Consider the following 20,591-nt stretch of genomic DNA (forward strand, 5'->3'; position numbering starts at 1 on the left):
CTGAGGGCAGCTGGGAAGAAAAAGGTTATGGCTGTAAATGCGAATATATGACCTAAACCTTTCCTTGTTTTACCTTTATTTATTCATACTCCGTAGCTTCCGACTACACCGAACCGAACGCTACCTCATCGATGCTTTTCAATTTCTCCCCCGCCCCCTCCCCGGTACCGAGTGTTGTTGTCCCCCAGTTTTTCCCCGGGTTACCCGGGGTTGCGGTCCCGAGCTGTCGGTTGCAAAACGACATCAATGTCCATTTTATTCCGGCTCTCCCGCTTCCGGACCGATCCTGGCGGACAGGGATTCGTTCGGTTCAGGGATGCATGAGCATTACCACCAAACCATGGCATCAGTCGCCGCCATTCATTCAGGGCGGGGGGGTTTAGGGCGAACGACAACCATGATGATGGTTATGATGATGAAGATGATGGTGTTTATTGCAAATGGGAGAAAGTTCATGGAATTGATTGCACAGTGAAGAAAACACAGAATACAAGGAAATTGGTTGGAACATCCGTTAAAATACCCGTTCCGGTGGTCGGCTCATCACCGGTTTACGATGCTGCTGTGGAACAATATTTTCATTGTGAGCTCTAGAATTGCCTTACTCTTGTTTTGATTAGCCTGGAGTAGCGAGGCAATATGAAATGTCATGAAACAAAAACAGCTTGTTTAATGCAATGTTATATTTCATATTTTAAATCTCTCCTTTGCTTAAGTGAGGCATTTCATTGTTCCATGTTTAACTCCATAACGTCTATTTTCATTACTGCAAACACGATCGCCATTCAGCGGCTCAATATTTTATTTTTCAAAACGAAATCCATCCAACCGTTTGGCGTAATTACTACCAAATCATACAAGCTTACCCGTGTTTCGCATATTTATATGTTCCAACATGCTGGCGACTATTTGCTAACCGAACGCAATCCTCGATTCCCGGTACATGCGAAAACACGATTTGCCAGGGCAAAGCATCGGGACAGCATCAAGTGGTGAATAGAGGGGAACCGAGCGAAGCACAGTTTGCATGCATCGATTCCACTGTTGTAGTTGTTGTAAAACACAATTCCCGTTGGAAAAAGGGCTGCATAAAAAAAAGTTTGTATTCTGAAAGCTTGTCCAAAACCAGGAAAGCGGTGAGCGAGATGGGATAAAAAGACATGTACTACAACTCGAACTACAAAAACAAGGAAACAAATGTTCGATCGGACCCCTCGGTGGACCGCGGAATCGAAACGCCCGGCTATTGGTGCACCGTGGCTCCACATAATTGAGTGGGACAAATCATATCAGTAAAAGAGAGCAAAAGCGAGCCAGAACAAAGCTAGCTTTATCGAGGGTCAACAACACGGGCAAAAAGGATGGCGCGTACTGGCTCGCGCTATACAGCAGGTATAGCTCGCGATGCCGGGTTTTGTGCGCATAAATTACGTTAAATTTTAATCAAATTCTTGTTTAGATTTACGAGAACTGGGAGGGAGTCAAATTGAACGCTGCCCGTCGAAAGGATTTTCAACCGAGCGGCGGCCCGTTTTTCCCCGAAAAATGCCGATCATAAAGAGAAGGATAAATCTTTGGCAGGAACACGGTGGTGGGGTCCGCCAACCGGTGGCCAGAGCACCAGCAGAATTACCAGGTTAAATGAGATTAAAGCCAATCGAAAAGGGTGCGGGAAAAGAGGGGCGGGTGAAGAAGTTTTTGCTCTGGCAAGTTCTCTTCAGCGCTACTTTTCATCCTTGACCGTCGACCTTGTCGGGAGCTTTGATTAGCTCGGGAGCTTGAAAGCTTCCCGGTGGCCTTGTTGCTCACTCCAAGAACCCTGGAGATGGTGGGGCTTTAGATAATATCATTTAATGCGAGAACTTGAAACTGCAGTGGCGCGTCCAGGGACAGGACAGGAGAATTTGATGGGCAAACCATGTACAGTCTTGCTGGGTGGTTGGTTACCAGGATAATTTTTTTATAGCCTTCCCGGCAAAAGGGGTTAAATTAACAGCAGCTTTTAGTGGATAAAAATGGATGCAAAGTACAGTAGTAAATCCGTGCACGGTGTAAAACATAATGCTTCCGGTAGCCGATCGATGCGCGAGTCGATTGTTCGCTCGCGGTGAAAAATATTCTTTCCGTGCTGCAACCTCAGATCATTAATTACATCAGTTTTCTAAGTATGAGGATCTTTTTGTTTTAGTTACCGCTTCTTATTTGCTTTGTTTCATCGTTGGCCCCTTGTTCCCGGAGCAAAGCTCCCGAAGAAGAAGAAGAAGAAAAAGGTGGCGTCGGCACATTCTGTTGAATTTTAATTAGGCCAGCAGCACCAAATCTGCTCATTAAATATGCAAACGATTTCGGCACAAGCTCGATTCGCCATTCGCCGACTCACTTTCAATTTGGCCGACCCGCTCCCTTACTGTCTAATTGCATTCGCTAATGTAATAAAGGTGAGATCGGTAATTTTCTTCGCGCACAAAACAGAGCGAAGGGTCGGAAGGGAACCCAAAGCCAGGTCACTTCACCTCTGGACCAGCTTCTTAGTCCTACTGTTACTGTTTATTTGCTTTGATTGGAGTGGTTAATTTGCGTTCTCGTCTTTTTTTCTTCTCTCTCTTTGACCCTTTGTTTGTCCCTGCCACAGGTATCGTATCCAGCAGGGTAGCTTTGATGACTTTACCATCGACAATACGACCGGAGTGGTGAGCATCGCTCGCAAGCTCGATTTCGATCGGCGCAATACGTACCAGATGGAGATCGTGGCGTCCGATTCCGGCACACCGAGCCTGTCCGGTACGACCATGCTGACGGTCAGCATCATCAACAGCAACGATAAGGCACCGTACTTTACGCCGACCACGCAACGGGCCGAGGTCAGTGAGGATGCACCGATTGGCACGCTGGTGCATACGCTGGTGGCCGTCGATCCGGATGTGGCATCGAGCGAATCGCTCGATTATGCGGCCACCGAACCGATAACGGCGGTGGATAAGAACGGAAAGGAGGTCGGTGAGATGGAAGATTTTAAGGATATGTTTATGATCGATCGGTCCGGCAAAGTGTTTGTTAATCGACGGTTGCTGCGGGACAGCTTTGCGGTAAGTACTTTTGGCCCGCCGGTTGTGGGACAAACGTTGATCGTGCCATCGTTTTGCTTCGAACCTGCAGGTCATTCGCATCACCGTACTCGTCACGGATACGACAGCGCCATCGATACAGCAGGGCGAAGGGCTGCTCATCATCACGATTACGGACGTTAATGAAGAGCCACCGGTAAGTGCTTATTCTATTTATGCTGGAGCAAAATACGCCGGCAAACAGTCGCAAGTGTTTGCGCCAGAAGCGAAGAAAGAAAAAGGAAACCCTTCCAATTTCCATTACCACGGGACAAAACATCATGCTCCTGCCGGCACGGGGGTACGCCGTACGGTGCAAAGAGAATTGCAAATGAATGAGAGAAGCTGCAGCAATGGATGAAGCTTTTCGCAGTAAAATGTCGTCGTGTGAAATTCCCACAGCGCGAAGCAAAAATATGATCGATTGATTCGCAAATTGCATAACGATATCTTTCCTCCGTGGTACGTGTGAGTGCTTTCGAAGGAACTGCTTTTGAAATTTGCTACACCGCTCTCGTACCGTTTCGGTGGAGCCGGGCTGGTTTGTAGAATTGTCCCTGGTGCTGCCTATACCGCTGCCTAATGCATGGTACGGCGCTCGGCACAAGGAATAAAGTTCGTTAGCGTTCCCTGTTGTGCAATGGGATGCACATAATTTTCACACTCGATTGGCATTAGCTGCACTATCCATTCCCGGCGGGTACCGAGCGTCACATAAAAGTTAGTGAGTGCGCCCGGCGTTCCCAGCCACACATTTTGCCGGAAAATGGATCACTCTCGTTGCACACTCTGCCCGTGGTGCATAATGGGTACGGATGGGGATAGTTGTTTTATGGGAATGGGGGATTTCATTTTTTTATGCACCGTGAACACCCGTATCAAATCGTGATGCTGAAGCTTTCAATATGTTTTTTCCCCCGGATGCTCTAGAAATAGAGAATGTATAGGGATTTTTATTATAAGGCACACACGCACACACACATACTTCCGGGCTGGGAAGGGGAAGGGGGTTGTGGAGTGTTTTGTAGAGCTACAGATGGATGGAAAGATCATCAAGCGTAAGCAAAGCATGTGCATACTCATCGGGTGGGTTCGGTGGGCTTTTAATTATTTGAAGAGCATTTTTAGAATTTTAAAACGAACGGTTGAAATAATTGAGACTCCTTTCCGAAGGAGCTCGATCGATAAAGTTTGCTCATTTATGGACTGTTTTCGTTCCGTTGTAATTATTGTTGTCGTTGTATGGTTTATGATTTATGAAATAGTAATATTGTTTTAACTCAACTCAAATTAGATGTGTTTAATGGAGGGTTCCTTCATTTCGTCCTTTAATTTGGCATACAAAATGAAAAGCATTGCTGTGCTTACAGTGTGATGAGTCGCAGCATAATATATTATAGTTTGAATAATTTCTTAATTGTATAGTGAAGTGACGAGCGAAGTTTATGATGGTTAATTTGTGAGTGGAAATTTAATCAATTTTTCTAATCCAAATCTAAACTGCAAAAAGTTCATTTTACCGAACTCCTCTGATCCTCATCTTCTGGAACGTGTGCGGATTGCCTAACTATCAGGCGGTTTACTTGATTTTGTTGTAGAAAACAGAAGAAAATGATATTTTAAAGCAAAAAATTAAGCTTTAAATTAAATTAAGCAGTGAAAATCTTTTCTTAATTCTTCTCAGGCTATCAACCTCATATTAAAATTACCTTTATATTTTGACAGAGTTTAAGCTTTTCAAACTGAAATAAGCTCATGCTATTGTTTGCCCTGCTAACTTACTGCACATTTTTAATTGAAGTATCAGATTTCCTATTCAAATCTCTTTAATCGGTGCGATGATAAGTTGAAATCCTAATGAATAAATTCTGACAAAAAAATTAAAATGAAATTTTGCCAATTTTTTCCAGTACTGTAAGTTGCATAGAGTATGAGCCTTGATAGGGGTTTGAGTTGAGCAGTTTTCTGTTGTTGAACTAAACATGTTTAAAAAAGGGTTTTCGTGTGCTGGTCCATCAATTTTTTTAGGTGGAGAAAGAAACACTGGGCAAACCAAACTATGGCTTGCTGGGAGTTATACGGAGATCATCCTAAAAAAAACCCTAGGAAATGAGGATGTTTGCCACAAAATGTAAAAAAAAGTTCATAAAATGGATTTGAATAACTGTCCCAGAACTCTCTATAGCCACTTTAAAAAGCCTGATTAAAATGCTGGCCGGAAATAAATTTAGTTCAATGATTCTTCTAGGTCGTGCCTGCCATTTCTGGCATACTCGACTTAATGATACCGTATAGTTTGATAGTCAGTCCTCACTATGGGGGAACGGCCCAGATGAGACTTGAACCCCGGTCCAGCTGTGTGAAGACCGGCGCCGTTGTCACATCTACCGACAATATACCCATTTTAATGATTAAGTAATCGCCGAATAAAAGGCCAATATGTAGCTTAAAGACCACCTTTATTTTATATATAGCATCGGTAGGATAGAACGTTGCTATAAATATTGCATTGCGCTATGAGATTTTTTTTAATGAAATGCCAATTGGCAAACAAAAAATTTCTTTCGTAGTTAAGACTAAGAGTTAGCAAACCACCTATTAAGATATTGTTGCATAAATACTGTCAAGAGCATGGAAGAAGAGCTTCTAACATTTATATTAAAATTTAATATATACCTATGATGTGATTCTATACGTCGAAATTTTTCCAAAAGAAGATCTACTTTCTCTGGCACATCATCCTAAGAGTAAAATGTAATTGCTTCCAAACAAAACTAACCGTACCGGAAGAACGTTGGATAAACTCACCAGCAATTTGTTTTTTTTTTGCCACGACTGGCAACTAATTGTTCAACACTCGTCGTGTAAAAACAAGAAACACTTTGCACAAATGTTTCCGATTCCGCGTCCATTTATGAGTGTTCGGACGATGAAAAGATAAGTTCTTCGAAAACGCTTACCAAACACAGCAAAAAGAGGAAAAGCTTTCAACCATTTCCATGCATCACGTGCCTGTTACAGCTGGGCTACAGTGGAAAACCCCGCTTTTTTTCGCCTCTTAAGCTGCGTCCAGCGAATGAAGTCCGCGTAAGTTTCGCGCGGATTGTTTTAATGTACGGAAGAGTCGTTTTTATCGTGCGTTGTGCACCGAAGTCTAATGCAAGTTTATGTAGGATGTGGAAAAAAATCCCGCCACCCTGTGAACATAGAGCACCAGGCCAGGCACCATATAATGAAGCAATTTATTCCCGACGCAGTGGTTTACGCCGTGTCGGTTGTTGCCACTCGCCAGCGGGGGGACAGGAGAAAAAAAAAACAGGAGAACATTCCGTTTTCTCACCATTTCTCATTTCACCAGCAGCGCTACCCTGGGGCTGGAAGATGCGGTTCGCCCCCAGCATGGACATTCCACAGGGGAAGAAAAATTGCATCGCTTTTCGCTTCATCTCGTTTTTTTTTTGTTTCGTTCCAAGCTTGTTGTGCTTCGCTTACCCTCTACGGACATTGGTTTCCTGCTGTGTGTGTGTATCGCCACGTGGCGGCAATGATGAACTCTTCGCAGCAGCGGATTTTTCGCCATCCCGACGAATTATGAGAAAATATCCGAACGTCTAGCTGCCACCGCTGCTCTTGCAGCCACGCTCCCAGTTCCACGGGTACACAGGTCGAGAAGTGGTTGCTTGATCCATGTGGCACACTTGGAATGGGAGCGGGTCGTACGGGTTGCACGGGTTTTAAAAACATCCGCCCGTGCTCGTTCTTGCGTGCTCTATTAAGACTGTATCAAGACAAATCGCGTCTCCGCGATCTAGCGTCCGCTTGCATGAAGATGCTGTCATCTTCAGCGGGTGGAAATGAAAAAGCTGCTGCAAACGGAGATACTACGCAAGAATAGCTGCTGCTGGTGGTGCTGGTGGAGGTGGTGCTGGTGGTCGTGTTGGTGAACCCATTAAAGTGGAACGTGATAGCGCACAAGGTTCTCCTTTTTACTCGGAAAGGATTTGTCCGTCGCGGGATGACTTCCACGCGGAGATGATACCGGCGCGCAAGAAGTCAGGATTGTCTACGTCGTGCTTTTGCTCGCTAGCTCTCCTTTTCACACGCTGGCAGAAACCGGGCTGGTACCTTCTGCAGGGTTCGTGCTTGAACTCTTGGTCGCTATGGCTGCATTGCCGTGTTGAAGGTGGTGGTTTTTTCTTGCGCTCGTTGTTGTTTCAGTTGAGCTAAATTAAACCAATGACATCGAGAAGCATCCCGTTTTCTAAGTGACTCTTGACGCATTTCCCTAACCGAGGTTACTTCACACCACTTCCGTTAATTACTGCTTCGGTCAGAGGTTACAGAGGCTATGGTGGGAGAGGGAGAGAACCATCGCAAACGAAGATGGCACACCGGAAGATGGCGTATCCGTAAAGCCAAATATACGCTCACCGTCAACCGACGACACAGCGCAGCGCTCGGGCGGTGGTGACTGTTCGCTCTACTGACGCATGAAAATTGTGCCAGAATGTGTGGCAGTGTTATGACACTAGGTGGAAAGTCTTATAATGGGTTGAGCAGTGCTGAGGATAGCTTCAGCATGGCAACCGACTTCCCTTGATCCATCTTCTCGAGGACGCGAGAAGGCCCGGTAGCGGTGTTAATATGGTGAAGTGTCTTCAAGCAGGATCGGAGCATATGTGTGCAGTGCATGCAATCTAGCGCTGAGCGGGAAGCTGCCGTGGTATCGCATTGCACAACTGTCCCTGTACATTTGATCAGAAAGTACTCGTGCCACCGGTGATCTCTCGGCGTGATAAGGCACACAGCGAATATCACCATCACCGGTGAAGACGAGCTGTCGGAGAAGGTTTTTTTTCTTCCTTCATTTCTCGGAACAGTTGAAAGTGAGTGAAGTTGAATACATTTTCCGGATAGCAAATAGTTCTATACAACTCCGGGCAAGCTGCGGGCTAGCAAGGGAAGGAATTAAGCATTCCCGCTTATTTCTTAACAAGCAACTTTATTCACACTCAGGAAAGGTTCTGGAAGGCGTAGTGTTGCTTCATATCTAAAGGCTTAGGATGTTAAGAACATTGTCTACCGCAACAGGATGGGTATGTTGGCAACGAATTGGTTTGAAAAAGAAAAACCCTCCGGATCCCATTTCTTTTCAAATACTAATCTCTTTCGCTTTATGAAACGAACGAAGCACAAACCATCATCCATGGCACAGCACCGCCCAGCTGGAAGAGTCGTCTTTCATCGACGCTTCTGTAATTAATTCAAACAAAACTCTCTCGAGCTTTTCCGATGCCAAGCGATGCCTTTGCGCAGCTCTAGCTTGCTGTGGACACATTCATGCATGGGTTTTGGTAGGTATGGGTAGAATAATGGTTGGTAGGTTGGTTTCGTACCTTCGGAGTAAAAATCTATCCAAAATCCCAAACGTCTCGTCGTACGGAAAAGAAGAAGGGTTGAGTTATGCCCCTTCGAGGGTTTCGAGATCGTTTCCGTTGTGCCGTTGTGGTGACCGGATGAGCGAGCTTTCACCCAGGAATTGCTTCCACATTTTCCATCAAGTCGGTTTTTCCGGGGCGGGAAAACGATCAGCAGGGTGAAAATCTACACCCCGGCCCTGACCAAGAACAAAAGCAGTAAGATGAGGGCAGTTTTAATTATAATACGATTATGGGCTTTACCCATTGGTGAGGCTCGTTTGGGTATTCGAATCGGACCTTGGAAGCGAAACCCGTACTGATGGGATATATGGGGGGTTTCGAAATGTGCCAGACGATATTAGAACCCTGGCCCCTTACCAGCTCTTGAGGGATAAAATTTCAATTGATCCTATTGCACACACACACACACACAGATGTCTGCGTGGTGTCCGTCAGAATCATTCAGTGGTGAATAATTAATGTTCTCGCTCACAAGTTCTTCCATTCAAAGCCAAACGTGAGCTCCCGGAAACCATCATGGATGGACGGCTGCTGTACAATCAGTACAAATAGTGGAATTTTCTTAAGAACCCATCGTTGCGTTCCCTTTCCCAATTATCTACCCATCACCATCATCGTCCTGTAAGCTACACGACAGCTCAATGTCACGTGTGTGTGTGTGTGTGTGTGTGAGTAACGATGTGCGAATGCTCGATTCACATCGTGTCGCTTTTAATTGCCCTATCGCAGTGTGGTTTCCCATTCAATCCGGTCGTGGTATCTGCCGGTGAAATATAATTCCCTCACTCCCACCGGTACCAAAACCCACGCAGACACACCCATCACAAGGCATCACATTAATAATTATGAAATCATCTCTGCAGCTCTGTTGCTAATCCATTTAAAATTAGCAGCGATAAAAGCCGAACATACAACCCCCATAAAACCCCCGTGTGTTTCGCTTTGTTGCGTGTGCCATTTTGCCAAAGCAAGTCGATTTAAAGTCAGAGACTAAAGCTACCGGCAGCTTACTTGATTCGGTCCCGCCGGGGCAACCCTCGTGGCACAACAGGCACACGCTCCCACGAGACACACAACTCGATCGATTGGGCGTTTTGAGGGATGCGGACCGGGATCGAGAGAGAGAGAGAGAGGAGAGCGCGAGAGAAGTTTGAAGGATCTAATTTGTTGGCATTGCTGCACCAAACTACTTTACTGTGCCAAGCGTGCCAGGGTCCATGGCAAACAGTTCGTCCCGAGCGCACGGCACAAGGGACCAGGCCCCATGTCCCAAATCCGATCAAAGCCCGCTTTCAAAACCCACACCCGCACAAAGAAGGCCAGGATGTCAATGGACCGGGCTTTTGGACGCGCAAAGTCGTCATTTTCCGTCTGCGAGGCACGTCCAGTATTATGACAAGGTTTCGCACCAGACCACCTTTTGCCCGAAGATGGTGCCTACCGGGGTGGCATTTTTGGTCAATAAGTGAGTTAATATATTTCGTGGAACGTGCGTGCCGAGCCAAGCCCGGCTCCGACTATCGGGCTTTATCATTTGCATAAATGATAAGGCAATTATCAGTGTTTAACAGTGATTTCGGGAGTACGGGTGACTGGTGGACGACTGTGTGTGTTTGTAGTCAAAAGGCGAGCGCGGAAGAACACAGGCATTAGTTCGAGCTAGCGCTTAAGTCCACTGTGTTCACTGGTTTGGTTGGAAGCTGAACTGTTGCAATGGTGCTTTCGCTATTGAAATTTCAATATTAGGGTAGTATGGGTTGGCAATATTGGCCTGAGAGTGTTACAGGTATTATTAGTCTTTAAAAAAGAAAATTAGACCTTTAAGCGGTGAAAAAGACTAGGCGTCTCCATTGCGCATCGGAAGGCTTTTAATTTATATATATAAAACAAATCCTCTTTGTATTTTAATGATATTTCGTAAACAAATGATTCTCCATTGTCCAGCCCATTTATGAGTGTATTTATTGAGATTTTTAATGTTCTCATAATATTTGTCAGGTTTTTTAAAATTAGTATTTACTTAGTGGACACCTTTTTGCTAAGTGCCTAAAAAGACTGGGCTTCTCCATGACGTGTGAGATGGTTTTATTAATTTAAGGAATTAAATTTTGTCTTTAAGTGACTTTGTTGTGACTATAAATGAAGTATCTCTCCGAGTTATTGGTGAATTGATAAATTTCATGAAATTTCAAAAATTAATTGTTGATCCTCTGCTATTCTTTGCATTCTATTATATTTATTCTATTTATGACGGCTTGACAGCTAAGCACAAAATAATTCAATTCAAATACATCATCCCTTTTGAAACAACAGCTTTTCCAAGCCTGATTTGCACCGCAAAAATGCTGTTTATTCAAAAAGATTTCCACCGATTTACATTTTATTATTCTCAATCGGTCATTCCCACAATCGAAACGGTTTGTTTTATTCAATGTACCCGAAAAAAAAAACCAAAGTCTCAAAATCCCATTCTATCTCCGCTCAGCAGCATAAAAACCCCATCCCGGGGACAAATCGTTTCGATGATTTACTTCCGCTGCAAATGCAAATCACAATGCTGTCAATTCCGTCCGGAAAAACAAAAATGTCGTTACCCGGCGATGAGTCGTGTTTTCTCACAGCGCTGCTACTATTCTCGGCTCCATCCGGCTGGTGCCATTCCGTGCAACAAAGTACTCGGGATGTGTCTTTTCAATGGTCCTGCCATACACAACTGCAAAACAGTGTTGTGTCTTCTGCTGCTGCTGCTGCTGGTGCTGCTGCACTGTTCGCACACTTTCCAGGAGTGTTGAGAATGGGGCGAACTTAACGGAAAGGCGAAAGACAAACCACCCGGCCCCCATTTCGATTGCATCCAGCCGGGTTTGAATGTTCTCATCGTGTCAAGTGAACAAACCTTGGCTAGCAGCTAGCCATTTTTCCTACCCAGTAACCGGGCACCGGTGATGAATTGTGAAATTCCCCGTAGGTTTCCTGCCATTCCTCGCTCGCTCTCGGAAGAAATTCCCGGAAACATGTCGTTCCGAAGCATCACTGTACACTGACGGGTTGACGAAAACATTGAACAGTACCATGTTTTTGACGCTGCGAACGATGGCTTTGCCTTTGTTTGTACTTTCATTCGGACGTCCGGCTTTGAACCACCACTTTGTAAATACGGTGTGGCATACCGGTACCAGGGAAAGTGACGGAAGAATGTTAACTCATCGAAAACTGTTGAGGTAGTACCGTGGGCCAATGAGGGACCTAGTCAAGCGTTTTGTGGGTGTGTGTGGTTTTGTCCCGACAGAGTTCGTTATGATTGAATTGTATAAATATTTCCATTCTGACTGCTGTGTGTATAAAAGGAAAGGTTTCGTTCGTTCGTTAACTGATCCCTCATAAAACCATAATTTTGATCCCTTTTTAATTTGTCCCAAGTCAACATATCAACTGCAGACCGTCGATGATGGGAAGGAACAATTTTAAAATAAAACGCAAATCGCAATCCATCTTGAGCTTTCCAGTTACTCCTCGGTGCCTCGAAACCAATGCTGCATACACTCGGGCTGTTTACAGTGCAGCCAGCCCGTACCGGACTCGTTCCTTGATTTATGCCACCGTCTGTGCTCGTTTATTTGTGATAGGCTTCCGCTACCGCCCATCGCAAGGGACTTTTTCTCTGACACTATCCGGTGTGCCTGTGGTGACTTCCGGAGCATGTCTTGGGCGACATTCTCCCAGCGCCTTATGTGTGTGTGTGCGTGTGTGTGCGGTACCGCATATTCCATTCCGTCACAGTCTGCTTGATGGCTTTTCCAGGCCATTATTCACAGTTTATTGCTGTCAGCAGAGGCACAATGATGACAACGATCGTGTGTGCTTGGTTTCTGGGCGAAGTTTTCGCCCCGAATCGATAGCAACTCCGAGTGCGGGAACTCCGGGAAACCCCACCTATCGTAACCGGGGGGGCCACTCGTACGGATGAGCTCACATCCAAGTCACACGGCCAAAGCCGGTAGTCTCGACACCGGCAGGTATTCTTCCAGTTTGCGGGCACAAAACCAACCTCAACGTCGAAGCTGCCGGTAAATGAGGCGTGCATGTATGCATGCATAAATTTGAGCTGAAATTTATTATATTACTTACGGTGACGCCTACGTTTCAACCATTTGTCAATCCATCTTTGATGCATTCCATTACGCCGCTCGTTCCAGCTCTTTGCACCGCCCTGGACACCGGAGAATCCACACTACCACTATCAGGTGGTTGAGGAGCAACCGATCGGCACCATCCTGACGACGGTGCAAGCAACAGATGCCGACTCAACCATTGCCGAATACCGGATGACGGACAACAGCTTTTTCGAGATTCACAACACCACAGGTAAGTGGCGCTTGACCTTAGATGATGATGCGCCTAACTGAGTGTCCTTGTGCTAAGCAAACCGTGACTCTCTCGACGAGACAAAGTGACTGATAGCTCGGTAAGAGCCACAAAGTCGAACGAAGCGCTGGGTCGGGGATATTGATTCCTGCCCAAGCTGGTCTTCAGGCGCTCGCCTGGATACAATGGCAAACCGCAGACACTATCGGACACCGTACAGACAGGAACCATTAACAGGCCAGTGATAAGATAAGGAAATCATTCTGCGTGACTTAACCACCTCGACCAGACGGTCCTGCATCTGCCTGTTGACCGTTTATCGATTATTTATTCGCACACGGTAATGTACATCCTTGCATTGAGAAGTACGGTCCGAACATTCCTTATCACCGCACCACCAGCCCATCGGAGATCGACATCGTAAATTTAGCTTCTATAATTGTCATTTGAATGTGCATCTGTTTCCTGACGCGAAGGGCAATGAACGGAGCCGCGATGTTCCGTTTCCACCCTGGGCAAAAGTTTAACAGAATCAATAAATTAGCAATGTGTAGCGCGGTGCCAATCGGCTTCCGGGTCCGGGTGTTTGTTGGGCACTGTACCGGGCCCGCTAATCGGGTTAATTAGTTCCGGTTGTCCACGGAACAGCTTCACGCAGTTCGGGTGCGGAACTGACGATGTAAAGTGACGAATTTGCTAGTGAGCTTTGATGATTGTGTCTGCAAGGACCGTTGCGATTGTGAGCGCTAGGTTTTGTTTACCTGATGTGCCTTTAGCAAATCAATTGCGATAGAGTTTGTGTTTGGAAGTTCTTGGAACTAGGTGAAGTAGACATTACCTTTGCTAAACATCATTAAAGCCTAAAGCAATTGTAGTTGTTGAATCTTTTCAGTATTCAGTGTTCCGTTGTGTCCAATTTCGCATCAAAAGGCTGGCCATTTTGAAACTCGATTGTCTCGTCTAAATGGGGAGAAATTCTAAAATCTTTACAATTTTTGCTTAACAATTTACTGTTGCTCATTTTTCAAATTATTTTCTTTATTATCTTGTCGATGTTTGGCCTGTCACATCTTGTTTCATATTGGTAGATCTTTCTGTAACACTTCTTGAATATTTTAGGTAACTTAAAAACTATGAATAAAATATGGATGACAAACATTCCTGACACAATCGAGCAATTTGAGCTGTGTCATTCATATAACAATCAAAATCATCAAAAATATTGATGATAAACTCTATGAATAATAAATTAAACCATTTTATTTATTTATTTTATTTATAATTCCAGTATGACGGCATGACGCCGTATTGTCAACACCGCATGTGTTGACGATTACAAATTCACAAATATTAACAAGGCATTTCCTCCCTGTTATTCTGCCTTATCCCGGGCATGCTCGGTTGTCGGTGTGTGGAGATTGCAGTGTGGTTGTTCATGTCTATTGTGGAGGTTATATTGATGATTTGGTCCGGGTCTATTGCTTTCTGTTGCTGTGTTGGTGGTAGTGTGGTGTGTGGAACGGAACATCCTTCCGTGTAGCGGATCTAGACTGTTACAAAAACAAAAAGAAAACAGTAATCGGGACATTACAAACATTTGCCTGCGTACAGTGTTCCTCAAACTGCCCAGCAGTGATAGCCCAAGCTCGATCAAGCCAGCACCGAACTCAGAAGCTATCGGCGAGTTCCATCCCGTAACAGCAGGGTCTCTGCTAATTACGGGGTTGAACCCGCCGACCACCTCCGAACCCAACGCCAGCCACGCCGGGCTCGCCCCATCAAGGCTAGACAGAGATGAAGAACACTGTTACAGAAAATTCTGCCTCCCTTCCTACGACAGTGTCGACTTTGACCCCGGATGCTGTTGCTTTGTCAACGGATCACCCGTGGCACTACAAAAAAACACTTAACACTTAAGACAAAGACAACACAACGAATAACAAAAAAGGAATGGCGGATATGGTTTGGTAGGATAATGGGGATGTGGAATCAAAGGATAAGACCGTTGTCTCTGGCGAATCGAAAGATGAGCCTCATGTATGCGAGGTCTCTGGTCGCCAACACTTCTCTAATTTCTGTGCCCGGTCGTCTGCCAATGCCCTCGACTGCGCCCAACAAGGAGGGTCTTGCGGTTTCAAACTCCACGCAGGACCACAGAAGGTGATCCACATCGTGAAATCCGTCACCGCAGCCACACACCTTCGTCTGAGCCAGAGTTATACGCTGCAGATGAGCGTTCAACGCGAAATGATTCGACATAAGTCGAGACATCATGCGTATGAACGCCCGGTCTACAGAGAGCCCACCGAACCAAGGCCGCAGGGACACTTGCGGAGAGATCGAGAAAAGGAATCGCCCGAGATCATCCGCCTCCCACATGCTCTGCCAGCGAGACAGGAAAAGCTGCTGTGGTAGACGAAGAAACTCTCGGGCCGAGATCGGACGGTCGTAAAATGCGCCTTGTTGGACGCCTGTTTTGGCCAGTGAGTCTGCCTTCTCGTTGCCGGGAATTCCACAATGAGAAGGTACCCAAATTAGCGAAATCCTGAACGCCTTGTCGAACATGGAGCCAAGCAATTCTATGATTTTAATGACAAGGAAATCCTGGCTCTTAACAGCCTTCGGGGATCTTAGTGCTTCAATAGCGCTAAGGCTATCTGTAAAGATGAAGTACTGATCCGAAGGTCTCGCTGCTATAATCAATAGTGCGTACAAGATTGCGGCTAGTTCTGCGGTGTAGACACTACACGGCTCCCGCAATTTGAAAAATGCTTCGGCGGACTCACTAAAAACGCCGAAGCCGGTGCCTTCCTTAGAGGATGATCCATCAGTATAATACTGGCTACTTTGGTCTAAATAGCCATACTTATCCCTGAAAATGCCCGGAACTACCATCGGGCGAAGATCATTCGGTATGGTCTTTATTTCCTCGTGCAACGAGGAATCTGTTGTTAAAAGGGAACTGTAGGTCTCAGGAAGGGCAGCACGGTTTAATGCCTGTGGAGCGCTAGGATGCACTTGTAGGGCAACAAAATCTTCATAGATCTTCAAGATTTTGCTCTTAGAACCTGTCTCTAGAAGTGCTTTAAAATTTTCTTCGATCAAGGGATTTGATACTGAAGAACGGACTAGAAGGCGAAGCGACAGCATTTCAAAACGAAGTTTTAGCGGCATCACTCCGGTCATCACTTCTAGGGACATGTTGTGTGTTGATTTCATGCTCCCTAGTGCGAGTCTAAGACAACGATACTGTAGCCTCTCTAGCTTGAGGATATGCGTGTTGGATGCCCAATGAAAGCATATGCTTCCATATTCCAACACGGATAGTACCGTTGTCTTATACAGTCGCAGGACGTCTGATGGATGTGCGCCCCACCAGAATCCTGTGACTGTCCTTAGAAAGTTGATTCTTTTACTGCATTTTTGCACCAGATGGGTGATGTGTGTACTCCAGTTTAGCCTTGAGTTGAACCAAACACCAAGGTATCGAAAATTGTCGGTAGTTGATATCTTTTCACCGTACAAAAAGACATCAATTTTCGGGTCAAATAGTCTTTTCTCCCTGTTTTTCATCGTGTCGCTGAAAGGAGAAAAGACTACCATCTCAGTTTTCTTTGCAGAGAACTTGATACCAAGGTTTTCAGACCATTCGGAAAGGTTGTCCAAAGTGGTTTGTAAAGCCAGTTGTATTTCGGCGGCGTCCCTGCTTGCAAAAGATATGACGCCGTCATCAGCCAATTGTCTAATGCTGCAGTTTGGTGCTAGACAAGAATCTATTTCGCTAACATAAAAGTTGTATAACAGGGGGCACAAGCAGGACCCTTGGGCTAGTCCATGGAAGCTGGTCGGCTTTAGTTGCACATGACCATTGTTGAAATACATAGCCTTTTCCGACAAAAGGTTGAACAGAAAGTTGTTCAACTTTGGACCCAGCCCCACATTTTCTAATTTTTGACTCAGCTTGTATGGTGATACTGAGTCAAATGCCCCCTGTATATCCAGGAAAATAGATCCCATGTTCTCCTTGCGTGCACGAGCAAGCTCTATTTCTGTTACCAGAAGGGCTAAGCAGTCATTAGTACCCCTGGCTTTACGAAAACCAAACTGGGTATTTGAGAGAAGGTTGTTTGATTCCAACCATTCTTCTAACCGGAAAAGAATCATCCTTTCAAGGAGTTTCCTCAGACACGACAGTAACGATATTGGCCGATACGAGTCGTGTCTTGATGGCGGTTTGCCAGGCTTCAAGATAGTGACAACTTTCACTTCTCTCCACTCTTGCGGAATGCTGTTGACCTCCAACATATTGTTAAAGATGCGTAACAGACGTTTCCTCCCTATGTCGGGCAGATTTTGAAGCAATTTGCTACTAATCTGATCCAGACCCGGGGAGGAATTTTTGCTTGATAGGAGAGCAAGTGATAGCTCTACCATTGTGAACGGTGAATCCATCCTAGGGTCACTACCAGGCGCATGTTGTGTAAAGCTTTGCGCAGGAACGAAATCGGGGCAAAGCTTGTGGGCAAATTCATACAGCCACTCGCCAGAAAAGCTTTCGCTCTCATTGATGTTGTTGCTGTTTCGCATCCTTCTAGCCATTCTCCAAAGCGAATTAAGTGAAGTGGCAGGGTCTAGATTATTGACGTATCTACGCCAATAACCCTTTTTCTTCGCCTTCAACAGGTTTTTGCACGTTCTCTCCAGTCCTTTATATTTTTCATATAAAGACCTCGAGCCCGTGTCCCGAAAGGCTTTAAATGCCTCACGCTTCTTGGTGAAAGCCGCTTGGCAATCCTTGTCCCACCAAGGAGTGGGAGGTTTTTTAAATGTCCTTGCTTGGTGGGAGCGCCTTGTTTGGGCCTCAAGGGCGCACTTGTTTATGAGTGAAACAAGTTTTTCGTACTCCTTGACAGGAGACAAATCTTCCAAGTCAAGTGAAAGCGAAGCGGCTATTAATTCGCCGTATCTCGTCCAGTCGATGTTCCTCGTTAAGTCACATTTAACGGGGGTTCCTTCTACTGGACATCCTCCCTTGATGTAGGAAATTTCTATCGGCAAGTGGTCACTGCCGATAGGGTCCTGGATCACCTTCCAACTAAAATCCAGGGCCATTGCTGATGGACATAGAGACAGGTCCAGTGCACTCGCCCTACTTTGAGGTGTCTGCATCCTAGTTGCCTCTCCTGAGTTGAGAATCGAAAACCCAAATCTGTCGCAGAAATCTCGGATGATAGGAGTGCGAATGTCATCCTTTTCGCACCCCCAGTCGATTCCATGGGAGTTAAAGTCTCCCAGGATCAAAAGCGGTCCAGGCAAGACCACTGCTAAATTTCCAAGATCCTCTTTGAACTTTTCAATTTTTTCCTTTTCATTATTGGCTATCGGGGGGATATAGATAGATGCAATTGTCACGTGAAGAACGCCCAGTTTTGCCTGAACTGCGACAGTTTCTATCATTTCTTGTCTAGGGGTGGGTATTCTGGTGAAAGTGTGACACTTTCGAACACCAATCAGTACCCCCCCACCCCTAGTAACACGATCTTCACGGATTATGTTATATCCCGGGAAGGTTAATTTAATTTCATCCGATAGCCAAGTTTCACAGAGGGCAAACACATCGCAGTTGTGTTCGCCCACTAACGCTTTAAAGGAGTTTAGCTTGCCAAGTAAACTCCTACAGTTCCACTGTATGATAGTAGCCGTAGGAGCCATTAATCATCCAAACGGACCATCATACTTAAGCATGGCCATTGAGCCAGCCACTGTTTGATCATCCCCTTCAGGAAAGGAAGGGCCCAAGTTGCGATCATATGCAGATGCTGCGGGAGGTTAAGGGTCAAGAGGAGGGATTCTAGGATCTCGGAAAGGGACGGTGTAGGGATCCTCGGGAAGCCCTTGGGCTCAGTTGGAAAAGCTAGGTTTTCCAAAGGAACTTCGGCCCGAGGTGATCGCTTCTTCTTGGGCTGCTTCCTGGCAATTTGGGGGGCGGGAGTTTTGGGATCAGCGTCACGTTTTGGGACGGGAGGAGAAACTTTAGCGAGGCGCTGTGGTGCCAATGGTTTATTTTTCGTCTTTAAGACCTTCCGTTGTACCTTTTTATAAGGTACTCTCAGTGCTTTTACCGATCTCGGTGGCACCTGTTCCAGTGCAGTCGGATTGGTCTCGCCATTTGCAGCCGTGTTATCCAGCACTGCAAAGGGGTTCGATGCGTTTGCTCCCTTTAGAGCATCGCTGTATGAGCCGCGTGCCCGCTCGGCTACCGTTTTGGTCTGCTCCCTTTGCAGTTTCCGGTACACTGGGCACAATGCAACCTCATGCCACTCCTCCCGACAATGCGAACATTTTTGGGATGGGGCTTTGCACTCCTCGGTAGCGTGAGCCCCTCTGCATTTTCCGCAGCAAATCTTGCGAGTGCAGAACGGATCAGCATGTCCAATCCGGCTGCACTTCGAACAGGTGGCCACCCTTGGCACGTATGGCCGGTTGATGGGTATCCGGAGGCCTTCTAGGATGAGGGCCTGCGGAAGTACCGTTCCCTCAAACGTGATCCGGAGAGAGGAGGTCGGAATATATTTTTTTTCGTCCTTTGTTGATGGGTCTAGCTTAAAAAGCTTTTTCACCTCAAGAACTTTTACCTTTGGGGTATCTGGTGCGAGAAAAGCTCCCACCCCAAAGTTCAAAATTTCCTCCTCCGGGTAATCAAAATCCTCAATCACGCCGGTCACTTCAACCAGACTACCAGGGATGTAAACCCGGTAGTGCTCCGTATAATCTGGATCAGCCGCAATTACATTGGCTTGAGCCCGGTCCTTTGCGGTGACCCTGATCTTATTAGGGCGCATCCGAAACACATCGGCTACGCCCGGGTACTTTTTAAATAACGATGCCGCGATCGTCCTCACGTCGAGCTGTTTAGTGCGTGGCATAAAATACACTAGCGGCTTACCCTCCCACGACACCGGGTAAGCACGCGCTCGATGCTCAGATGGCTGATCATCATTTTTCGCCAGCGGGGTACAAAAACTATTTGCCAGCGGGGCACTACACAATGCCTTCGAGGTAGAAGGTCTCTCTTCTAGTGCCACTTTTTTATTGGCAGGAGCGGCCTTAGGGCGACCAGGCTTACGCTTCACATTCGGCTCTATCTCCCTCTCCGAATCCGATAAGTCGGTCCCCATGACAGGACCGGAGACAACGGGGGAAGTAGGGGAAGACAAACTTACCGATATACACGATAAGCAAACTCGCGCGCACGAGCACACACACTCACACAAACACAAGACAGTTCACGATCGATGCGACGATGCAGCGTCGATACGCTTGCTTATCGCAACGATCGGCAGATACACACACTCACAACACTAAGAACACACGTTGATCGGGGCTAGGCGCCACACGATCGATAAACACAAACTCCGAGCGAAAGCCGGAGAAAGGCGGAGACACCGATTAGTGCGATACGGGTAATCACGTTGATTACGCAATCGCACACGAGGACAATGACCACTATCTGCCGTACGCAAATGATCCTTTTGGCGCTCCACAGCGAAACACGTCTAATCGCCACGGAAGCTGGAGGCAGAATTATTAAACCATTTTGTTCCATTACAAACATCACTTAACTACAAAATGGCAATACAAACACAACTTGAACCGTACATTGCACCTAAGCAAAAGCTGC

General features: G+C 46.1%; 1 protein-coding gene across 7 annotated transcripts in view; it reads left to right on the forward strand.

Moving 5' to 3' along the window:
- Window positions 1-20,591, forward strand: part of LOC118504716 (cadherin-87A) — a 132,474-nt gene that overhangs the window by 104,463 nt on the left and 7,420 nt on the right. For all 7 annotated transcript variants that reach the window (XM_036039554.1, XM_036039553.1, XM_036039556.1 and 4 more), the window contains 3 exons: window positions 2,633-3,086; window positions 3,157-3,261; window positions 12,742-12,910. In XM_036039554.1, coding sequence (XP_035895447.1) covers window positions 2,633-3,086; window positions 3,157-3,261; window positions 12,742-12,910 — 728 coding nt within the window. The remainder of the gene's footprint in view (window positions 1-2,632; window positions 3,087-3,156; window positions 3,262-12,741; window positions 12,911-20,591) is intronic.

Source organism: Anopheles stephensi, chromosome 2 (assembly GCF_013141755.1).
Source record: "Anopheles stephensi strain Indian chromosome 2, UCI_ANSTEP_V1.0, whole genome shotgun sequence".
NCBI lineage: Eukaryota > Metazoa > Arthropoda > Insecta > Diptera > Culicidae > Anopheles > Anopheles stephensi.